Source organism: Etheostoma cragini, chromosome 3 (assembly GCF_013103735.1).
Source record: "Etheostoma cragini isolate CJK2018 chromosome 3, CSU_Ecrag_1.0, whole genome shotgun sequence".
Lineage (NCBI taxonomy): Eukaryota > Metazoa > Chordata > Actinopteri > Perciformes > Percidae > Etheostoma > Etheostoma cragini.
This window is the reverse complement of record NC_048409.1, coordinates 14,254,740-14,266,267: the sequence shown is the minus strand read 5'-3', so window position 1 is coordinate 14,266,267 and position 11,528 is coordinate 14,254,740. Positions and strand designations below refer to the sequence as shown.

Here is an 11,528-nt window from a genome sequence, read left to right as displayed (position 1 = left end):
AGTGACAACAAATGCAGACTTATTTAACAGTTTTGAGGATCAGGCCAAACCAACCGGAGCCGGCTGTCACTTCCAAATGCATGCTGGGACACCAGAGCCACCAGGTGTCCATGGAAACATAACAAGCTTCAACGATTGGTCCTTTGAGATACCCTCACCACCCCGCCCTGCTCCTCTTATTTTTCTTTTCCTTCCAATGAAGTATAATTACTGTCAGAAAAGGGCAAGCCACCTTAGCTACCAGTATAACCCACATCCAAAACTCTAGTTAGAAATGAAGTAATACTCCTCATTTATTATGCCATTGATATGAAAATTAGCATCTCAGCTAATAAGATTGTAATCATAAGTGCTTCATCATGTGAATAGAGAACATGGATGCTGATGCAGCTGCACACTCTGGGATGTTTGAAAAGCCAATGGTGGAGGAGGGAAGCCAGAGAGCTGCTCTGGGTGTTCCCACCCGCTGTGTCAAAAAGTGGGAACCATCTGTGAATATAAGAGGTGTTCCATATTTCATTGTGTGAACCGAGGCTGACACGTTGCTCTCCTCCTCCCCTTCACCCCTTCTAGGCGTCTTCATACCTCCCTAACCTGATTACAAGTCATTCAAATCAGAACTATTTTAAAATGAGATTTCTTCTACAGTCGTTGGGTGTGACTGTAACTTTGTACCTTTTTATATTTAGAAATATGGTTTTATAAGGACTTACGTTTTGATTCTAAGGTGAACTGTCCCTTTAAATCCAGACCAAATAATTAGCTTCAACTTGTACCTGAAATTTGATACCCAGTACTTTTTTTTCGTTACGTTCCCTCTGTAATTACAAAAAAGATAAATAAATGATTCCAAACCTATTTATCCAATTTACATAAAACATTGTGTTATTTATTTAGGATGTTTTAAACATTAAATTAATCCAACTAAACCCATCCCTCTTTCCCAAACTCCTCCCTACAACCTATTAGATTGAATAATTATTCAACTTTTATTGTTGTATTTGTATATTATTCTTTTTTAGCCTGTTTTATTTTCATCATGACCACTTTTAATTGGTCTTTAATGTTTCATGTAAAGCACTTTGAATTGGCTTGTTGCTGAAAGGTGCTGTAGAAATGAAGTTGCCTTGCCTTACAACCTCAGCCTGTCAGTCACTCCCCAGGGCATAGAAACCACTGTTTCCATTTGTCTCACAGGAAGTGTAACGTCAAAAGTACCGCAATGCAAATGGTGTTTGCATGAAGTTTTGAAAAACTGTAACCACTTTACCAGCATTGCTGTGACTCACTGTGACTTCAACAAAACTGCAGAGCTGACGTAGTTTGCTCTGTCTGCACGTGTGTGTGTGTCTGTCTGTCGGAGCGCCGCTCTCTGTCAACATGGAGAGAGGACAGATAAGCTTGCGCTCCCAGGTACCGAAATTTGGCACCGTTTGATTTCACGTGAACCAATACTCTGTAATACCAACGTCATTCGGTCGGTACCGGTCAAAGTACAGGGTTCAGTACCCAACCCTAGTGAAAACCATACAAACCGTGACAAGGTTTGTGAAAATTCCTTCCTTCCAGTCTGACTTCCCCATGTGTTTATCTTTACTCTATCGTCCCCAGCTGGACTCTACTATTTATTGATCAAGACCAACACCTCCTTATTGCACAGCAGAGATTATTGATCAGACTTACACCATGGCATGACTTTTATAGTAGACCGCACTCACACACTCACACACACACACACAACCCCACGCACACATTTTTAATGTTTCAGGTAATACCTTTTGCATTTGTGCTGCTCTCCAAACCCCACCTTGGATCATTTGATCACAGCGTCACACAGTTGGATAATATGGATTCTTCTTTCTGCAGGTGGTACAGCTGCATGTTGGGGAAGAAATGTAGCTTGGCTCCTTTGAAAGAGGAGCTGAAGAAGCAAGGGGTAAGTACCAACCAAGGCCAACACACAAATACATCTGTATCCTCTGCAATCAATGACTTACAAAGCATCCACTTTTGATCTTGCTATGTAATTGCAAAAAAAGTGCATCTTCTGTGCAGGGTTTGATAATGGCTTGTTAAAACAATCTTTGGCTCCCTTCTCAAACCACAAATCTCTTCTGGGACTTTGTATTGACAGTGGAATCTGGTGATCCTTACTGTCAAAGCAGCAGAAACCAAGATAAATTAAATGAATCAGCTCTTTTTCATATGCCCACTAAGCAGTGTCACAAACGAGCCGTGAAGGAGCTGATTTCTGTTAGAGGTGCATGACTGAATCACACAGCATTTTTTAGCTAGCATGCATGTGCGTCAATAGCCTAGCACGTGACTCCTGACTGCTGCAAGCTCCTGCTCCTGTGCCAGTTTCTTCCCTCACAAATAAAACTCCACCTGACATTCCTCAAAGCTCCCCCAGAGGTTTTAAGGTGCTGCTGCTCATCAGAGTGAGTGCAGCCTTGGCTGACACCCAGAGAGGAGACTGGTGCCTCTTTTTTAATGTGTGTGTAAACAGAAACCTAGGCCTAGTTAATATGCTAATGCTTTAATCACTCATTACTCCACCGTCCCTCCAGTTTCTCATCATCTCTGTTTTATTTAATTTTTTAATGGCTTCGATACAGAGCTGTTTGACCTCTAACCTTTATCGTAATTCAATTCAATTTTATTTATAGTATCAATTCATAACAAGCGTTATCTCAAGACACTTTACAGATAGAGTAGGTCTAGACCACACTCCAGAATTGACAAGGACCCAACAATTCTAGTAGTTTCCTACAGAGCAAGCAACAGTGCGATCTTAGTGACCCTCCTCTTTGTATTTACTGAAGCAGTCTTGACACACTCAGTGCAACAATTTTAATGTACATTTGTAAGAGTTTGTTAGATTTTGACAGTACAGTCATACAGTATTACACATTACACAATTTATAATGAAATGTTTTGTCTATTGGGTTTTTTATTTTGTAGTCATTCTATGCGTAAGACTATCGGAATCGAGCATTGAATCGTTCTAAAGAGAATCTCGATGCATCTAAGAATCGATTAGAGTTCAACCAGTGTAAGTGCACCGCCTACTGACGCATCAATATTTGGTTGAGAATGGCGTCCCCGTTCTTAGAAGATCTGCTGGAGTTTGGTGCGCAGAGAGAGAGAGAGATGTGCTCATAAAAGTTCAAATGTGTAGAGACCAGCAACCATTTTCTTTTTTTCTTAGGTACCTAAAGTGACGCACACAGAGTTCTGCCAGGGACGGACGATGCGGTGGGCGCTGGCCTGGAGCTTCTATGATGATGTGATTGTTCCGGTAAGTCTGTCTGAGCGGGTTTCATTTCCCATTGTGCACTTAAACTCCAGCTCTATTGCACTCTTTTGAATCGCCATATTGTTTTGTGGTCGTTATTGCTGGTTAATCCAGTACCAATATGCATCGTTGATACAGAGAAATAAACTTGACATTTGGTACCATAAGTCAATACATGTATTTAAGTAATTTTAACAGTGTTGGTCATTTTTTTAAACCCCAAATCCTCCTCAATTATGCACCACCTTCATCCCCTTGCCCCTCTCCACACTGTATTTTCTTTCTCTTCTTCTCTGTTCCATTAAAAGCACTTTCTCCTTCCTCCTCTGGGGAGATGTTTAAGTGATTTTTAACATGCTGTATCCAGGCAACAGTTGACAGGGCAGGGCTGTGTGTATACCATTGTGTAGTGTGGACACTGAGAGAGTTGGCGATAAGTAGAAAGCAGGGACAGTTAAGTAGCCACATCCTTTAAAGGACTAATAATAACGTTCAGTGACGACAGATTGAAGATAAAAGAAGGTGGATGCGTTTAGCAGTTGTAGCAGGCGCTGTAAGACGAAGACTGTGTTTTGTTGGACTCCTCTTTGTTTTGGCCTTTTCAGCATAAAAGCAGTTAAGCAGAATGATTGGCCTACATTTTCTCCTGCGATCCTCCTCCACTTGACGCACATCCACCGTCACTTACACTCGAGAGCTGCTTACAATCATCACCACACAGACCCCTCGTGTGTGTGTGTGTGTGTGTGTGTGTGTGTGTGTGTGTGTGTGTGTGTGTGTGTGTGTGTGTGTGTGTGTGTGTGTGTGTGTGTGTGTGTGTGTGTGTGTGTGTGTGTGTGTGTGTGTGTGTGTGTGTGTGTGTGTGTGTGTGTGCGCCTAATTCTGCCTGCACACGTGTGCTCTTATGTATGTCTGGTATGTATGTGCATGGGGGGTGCTCATTAATGTTACATATAAACTATAACATATGTGACATGCATGCAACAGTGACCTATTTACCTTTTATTACCAGGTCAGCCGGCAAACTACTATTACTTTATATTAATTTTCTCTTTTTTTCGCTGTTGCCTGGTTTGTTTGAACCTGACTTCAAGAGAGTTTTCTACCAATTTAAATCCAGCTCTGTATCATGGCAGTGTGTGGCTTCCTCTGTGGCAACAGTGCTTGGAGCTTCGAGGGAAACCGCACACCATTCATATAAACACTCTGCCCACAAAGAGCTGACAGAGGTGGATTGAAATTGGCAAAGTACAAATTGTCTTCTACAGGTGACACTTGAGGTGAAATCTGTCTTTAAACAGTCCTTGGTACAAATGGACTGAAGCTGCTTTAAAAGAGAACGCATGTACGCATCATGATTACATATGTAAATAAGGCTGTATAAGGCCCTTTGTTGCTCCAAAGGGAAATGTGGAAAGCCTAACAATTACAAATGAAAGAAATATGATGGTGTTGCGTTAGAAAGAAGTGACTTTACCAGACCTCTGTAGCCTGACCAAGGATACATTATCCACTGCTAGCATAACACACCGAAATCTCCAAAGTCTGCTCAACGGTCAAGATAAAAACATAGGTAAATGTAGGATTCCAGGAAGAAGAATATGTGGAATAAAAAGGATTATATCTCTGGTTCGGCTGTATCCATTTGTATTCTCTTCCCAATAAATTGTCCCAGAAAGGTTCCAGTTTAGTGCATTTCCAGAAAAAATTAGTGTGGTTGTTTTGACTACAGAGCTTCCAATATCATTTTTGAGTATTTTGCTTTTGACCTGGGGTGGTATAAAGAAATGTAACATTGCATATCTATTTACATTTTACTTTTTAAAGCAGAATAAAAAAGAGAGGAGAAAGGAAATAGAGGGAAAGATGCATAGGATGGATGAAATTGGACTGAAGGGAAACAAGATGCAAATAAAAGAAATCCATCAAAAAACAGACAAAGAGATGGAGAGTGTGGATAGTGAGATTTAAGCACATGTTGACGTAGTAGACTGAGGCAGCCAGGCTTTATCTGATCCCTGAGGCGTGTTGTTCTTATTACTCATACAGGCCTCTGGCAGGAGAGGGTTCAGGAAGGTCTAGAGTTCAGGGATCCATGCAGGGGGTTTTGGGACCTGACAAGAAAGGAAATGGGGGTTGGGAGACGCGGGGTGATCAGAGTATGATTTACAATGTATGCCTGAAGGTGAAATCTGCAGCATTTTGGTTTTCTATTTTTTTTTTGTGTGTGTATTCACCATCAAGATGGATGATTAAATGACATTATATCCAGTGAGAACAGCTCTTATTGGACTTTTAGGCTTTTACCGTGCTCAGTTTTCAAAATTAGGCCATGTTTGGTTGTCATTTACCCATATCGTGTGTGCGTGTGTGCACATGTGTGTGAGAGCATGTAGTGAGGTGAGTGGGTAAGTGGAATTAATAATGGAGTTAAAGGGCAAAAGAGGATGTGATTCAGTGGAGAGGCATGTAAAACTGAACGCATGTGGCTTTCACTCTCTTTGTCTTTGAGTCTATCTTTGTATCTATGCATGTTGACTGTGTGTGTGTGTGTGTGTGTGTGTGTGTGTGTGTTTATATACTATTATGTATTAGTGCAAAAATCTGTGTCAAGGATGCTGCGCACAAACCGACAGGTTTGGCTTGATGTTTTTTTATTGATTTCCTTTCCTCGTACAATGAGCTGCAGGGCTTACAGAGCGTGAAGGAAAAAAGCGGAAGAGACCTTTGTGAGAAACGATAAGAAATAAAAGAAGCTCTAACCAGCAGGGAGACAAGGCAGTGTTCATGGTCAGCACATTAATTAATTATGTCAACATGCATCTCAAAGGGCCATCATTTTAACTAAAAATCAATACGTGATCAATATTGGAAAACCTTTTCCTTAGAGTGAAGATGTAGTTGTTGTTTTTTTCGATGAAAATCAGGCGGATGCAAGAATGTGAAGTTATTTATTATACTTTATTTCAGATTCCTGTTATTCGTAAGAGTGATTTAAAGAAACAAAACAAATATATATTACATACTAGAATTAAAAAAAGAAGCTACAGTAATCAAAAGTTGACTTTGAGTCAGTGCATCAGTGTGAAGGTGACAGTGTGCTCCTTCTCTCAGCTGTTTGTAGGTCAGTCGGCCATGCTGTCTGCTCTGTCACAGGACAGTGCGGCTGCAGACCCCTGCCGTCTCCCCACTTTCAGTCAGCCTGCAGTGAATCGCTAGTGTAGCGTTGACTTATTTGCTGCAGTGGACGTGAAGGGGACAGTTTGCTGCAGAGCGTCTGTTGTATTCAGATACGGTAGGGCAATGACCTCCACCGCCATCACAGCGTGACATAAGAGGGGATTAGAAATAAGGAACGGTGCTTCATTCACAACAGGTTCAGGAGGCGCCCATGTGGTATGAGCACCCTCTCGTGGTGTGTAACAAACATCCATGTTCTGTTTGACCACAGACACTCAGGGCCGCCTAAGGTCCATAGGGTGTAATCGTTTATTACATTTTGAGAAGTGGAGACAGAAAGTAGTAGAAAAAAGCTTTTTGTACAATGTACTGCAAAGCAAGAGGCGAAAGCAACTGCATGATGAATTTATAGTCAGAAAACCCAAAACACAAGTCATTTTGAGGTGAAAACTCACAAATACAAACGAAGGATATGAGACTATTTTCAAAACATGGTTACCTAACTTAAGTTGAGTTGGTAATTAAGTCGTATGTGGTTCTGGATTTTCCAAGATACAGGTGAAATGACTGACTGCCTGAGCAATGTGTAATGTTTGAATTTGTTAAAAGATTTTACTTTGGGTGTAATCAATTGTCTATTTTCAAACATGTACCTGGGGTGGTGGGGGATCCTTTATCTTGTCAAAGATTTTTAAATGTGCCAAAAAGATGTGATGCAGCGTTTACTGTTTGTGAAGCACTACCCTCTGTCAGCAGCTTGGTCCAGGACATAGTTATTTCTGGACTACAACTACTACTACTACTACTAATACTATATCTTATTCCATGTCTAGCCTCTGATATTGAATGTCTGAAAATATAATTGATAACATAACAGACTGTGTTATATTGGTTAAGACTGAGTTTCTTAACCAATCGGGTCACCGTGACCAAAGATGTCCTTTAACTTACAACCACCGAAGAGCTTAAAAACAAAATAAATTACAGATCCGAATAATAGAAGAAAGATTTGAAGTGAACAATGTACAGTTTAAATATATCTAAAGTATGAGATGAATGGCGTGGGCAAATACACAAAACAGAAGCAAACAGACTGGACTGGAAGGAGTTGTAAACATTTTTAAGTAAAGCTGGCAGGGCTCCAGTGCTATCTAATCTTCAGGAATACTGTAATACAGTTCTCTTTGGCTGGAACAAAAATTCCTTTCTATTGTCATTTGTAATTTTTTACTATCAGATTTATCTAGAAATAATATTTTCCTGCATATTTCAGAATGTGCATATCATTGCAAAATAATCTGGTTGACTATGCTACCACAGGTATCTTTGGCACTGCTGACTGCACCTTTTAAAGCTTTTTGTTTTAAATTGTGTCCATTGCATTTTGTTTTACACGTCCAGAATACTCAGTTACAGACTGTTTATTAACGTTCTCCTGATCTCCCTCCCTTTAATCTCAGTCTCCCCCCAGTAAGAAGCGTAAACTGGAGAAGGCTCGGAAGCCCCTGTCATTCACACTACCAGAGGCGGGACTGAAGGAGCTGCAGGCCAAAGCCTCAGCTTTAGGCGGTGCTGCCCGCGGTCCTGTGGACAGCATCACTGCTCTGCTGGAGAAAACACTCACTGATCTGCGGGTAAGCTTCAGGACTGCACTACTACACCTAGAAGAGGACGACCTAATACAAGGCTAAAGTTTAAGACCTGGGGGACATTACAGGAACTTAAATACTTTTTATTGGGTTTTGTGTGGTTTTGTGGGTTTTTGTGGTAGATTGTCATTGCCCACAACAGCCCTGTTCACGCTAAGCACCTAAATGCTTCTTAGAGAATCCGATTACAGTAGGACAACTCTAATTTTGGATTTGTGCCCAAATTACAACAAAGATGCAAAGGGGAATACTTGAGAATACATTGTAATGTTAATACAGTACAGCAAAACCATTAGCTTACCAGTGTGTCCCCTTTCACTTACTGCATTATGTCTTGTGATTGTACTTGTCTTGACTTTTGTGAAAAATAATTGAAACACACCCTCAGAAGTTGCTGTAGAGTTGAGTCAACTGGTCTGACAGTCAGAGCAGAAGAAGAAGTGTTACAAAAACTACTTAGTTGCAGGTCTGTTGTAATTAGGTCATTTTTCCTGTGTATACAGCAGGGATTTTGTGCAATAGTCATCTTAACCGTGTTTTATGGTTCTGCGTCCAATTGACGGCGTACCCCCGCGGACCCCGCTCCCTTGACATGAAACCTGCTCCAAGCCCTCCGCTGTAGCTTGACGTGAACCTTCAAAAATGTGTAACTTTGCGTTGAGGCGACGCAGACCGCTAGGACTGATTGGTCAACTCGTCCTGTGTGTTGATAGTCAGGGTTTCAAGCAGCTTACTCTAGGGAGTAGCAACATGCTTGTTCACTGACATAAGCTTTGCAAATAAACTCGGACATATTTTGGTTACAATGACGGGGGTTATCTGCTTGTCTATATGTCAGGAACGTTTTGAAATAAACACTTCGCCAGCAATTAGTACTTGTTGGCAGTTGTGCTAAAGTTTGCTTAACATAACATAACCTGCTCGCTCTCTTTTGTCGGAAATGGCAGAGTTTCGCGATTGACCCTCCGGAAAGCCCCCCCCCCCCAGCTCCTTCTACTCTGAAAGGGTCACAACGCCTTAGGAGCGACGCCGTAGAGTTGACACAGGAGTGTGAAACGGCCTTAATGGTCACACGCTTAAATTTCCAGTAAACGCAAATGTTGTGGCTCGGTCCAGCACCTGGGCCTGGTAGATGGTTCGGATCCTCTGACATCTAATGTGTTTTAGAAGTACCCATTGAAGTGTCCTGCATGTGGCTGCTTCTCTAGGGAAACTCCTATTGTTAAAAATTCACCTAGTCAGCAGCTCAGAAATACCTGTGTTTTTTTCCCCCTAAACTTTCCATTGCTAATGGCGTAAAGTTTTTTATTTTAACAAACGTATTTCAATTATTCAAATTGTCTTCTGTGTGGCTCTGCAGGTGCTACACAAATGTGTCTCTTGCAAAAAGCAGGAGCAGAGCCTCTTTCTAACAGCTTTGGAGAACACCTGGATCCACGGACGCCAGAAGCGTCGTGAAGGGTCGCGCCAGTTGCGAGAGCTTCCCAGGGCGCCTCACTGTGCTGGAACCAGCTCTCAAACCACACTGGCCACAGCTGCTGTCACAACCCCAACCTCTCAAAACCCGTCCACCTCCACACAAAACACCCAGGCTGACTGCGCTCAAACCAAAACATCTGCACAGGAGCTAGCTGGTCAGCAGCTGTCCACAGAGCAGATTGAAAAAGGCGCCTCTTCAAATGACACAAGTAAAGATGTAGTGCACAATCCAATTGCTGAACAGAAAGAGGTCTTAGAAGATGCATCAGGTGAAGATGTGGACATGGGGACTTCTACCTGTAGAGATGCAGAGCAGGAAACAGCTCCACAGGAAGCACCTGCTGCAGCCAGTGAACCGGCCTGTAAGCGACCCCTGGGCCCCACCGCAGCCAAACACTTCCTGTTTAAGTGTCTGCTGAATGTGATGCTGGAGGAGAGCGATGTAGTGATTGAGATGCACTGGGTCGAGGGTCCGAGTAAAGACCTGATGAACCAACTGTGCACGTACCTGAAGAACACCCTTTTAAGGTCTGTCGCAAAGCCCTAAATGATCAGAAATATAATTCTTTTTACATTTGATTAATGAACTCACTGTGACCTCTGCTTTATTCCAGTAAAAAAAATCAGTAGTTCACATGATCTAATTTACTTGTGCTCTGATCAGTTTAGCTTTTAAGTTAGTGCATACTGTATATTGTTGTTTTGTGCTCAAATTAGTCAAAACAATTGCAAGTAATGTACTATTTGATGTTTTTTACTTCATGGTGCATCTTTTTTAAAGTAATGTTTGGTCTGTTGTGGGGTTTTTCTGTTTTTGTTATTTTTACTTACAATGGTGCAGTACATTTAAACGACCATAAGAGGACAGTGTTAAAGTTGTTTGTATTAAGATGAAACCCCTTAATTTATCAATTAAACATTGTTATTGTGAATGAATTTGGAAGTTGAATCCACTGTTTATTGACATTTCTTAAATTTACACACAGCCTGTTTAATTCAGGATGTTCCGGGAGCCCCTCAGTCCTTCCTGTGCCTGGAGAACCTTTAGTATTGTGGTCCACTATTATTACTTCGTTCCAGGCGACATACTTCCTGACCAGAGCTGAGTGAAAAACAGGATAAGAAACCTAAATATCCAGGGCCACGTGTAAGTACGTGTAAAGTCATTGTATGTTGCAAGCAAAAACCCAGTTTCTATTCATACTACATGTCCCTCGGTTATACTTTGACTCCACCTGTGTCTGTGTCTGTGTGTCTGTGTTTGTGTGTGTGAGAGAATCAACAGTCTGGCTGTTACTGGGCCATTTTGGGCTGATGTAATAAAAGTACCATAATTACGTAGATAAATCAACAAGAAATGATTGTTCATTTGTCTTTTAAGTCATTAATTAAAGAAAAAGGCCAAACATCTTCTGTCTACAGACCCTTAAATGTTACAATTGGCTGCTTGTTTCGCAGCATTGCAATTTTGGCTGTTGGCTTGACAAAAAGTAATTTTAAAAATGTTGCTTTGGGAAGTCACCTGGGTGTTTGCCATAATAACATTTTTATAAAATAAATGATTAATACATAATGAAGTTGCAATATGTTGCCCTGAAAGAAATACTATAATTGGATTATAAATGTTGTATTAATGTGTACATCACTTTTATGGTGCTGGGGATAGTAATGGTAAATTAAGGGTCTTAACCTTAAATCTAGTGGAGTAAAAAGTACACTATTCCCATCTACAATGTAGTGTAGTAGTATACTTTGTGATTGGCCGGTGAACCATACCTCAATGGGATGTAAACCTGCAGCAGTCCAGATTAATAATTAATTACGTAGCGTTTTCACTTACATCAGGCACTAGTCGACAATAATTCTATTTTCACTTATATATCTGGTATGTGTGTGCGAGTATAGCGCCAGGTTTGGAACGG

At 41.2% G+C, this 11,528-nt stretch overlaps 1 protein-coding gene across 2 annotated transcripts in view; it reads left to right on the top strand.

Annotated features, from left to right (window-relative positions):
* Nucleotides 1-10,539, top strand: part of mettl16 (methyltransferase like 16) — a 28,346-nt gene extending 17,807 nt beyond the window's left edge. For both annotated transcript variants that reach the window (XM_034866763.1, XM_034866762.1), the window contains exons 7-10: nucleotides 1,867-1,936; nucleotides 3,212-3,301; nucleotides 7,939-8,112; nucleotides 9,488-10,539. In XM_034866763.1, coding sequence (XP_034722654.1) covers nucleotides 1,867-1,936; nucleotides 3,212-3,301; nucleotides 7,939-8,112; nucleotides 9,488-10,153 — 1,000 coding nt within the window. In that variant the 3' untranslated portion in view covers nucleotides 10,154-10,539. The remainder of the gene's footprint in view (nucleotides 1-1,866; nucleotides 1,937-3,211; nucleotides 3,302-7,938; nucleotides 8,113-9,487) is intronic.
* Nucleotides 10,540-11,528: the final 989 nt, after the last annotated feature.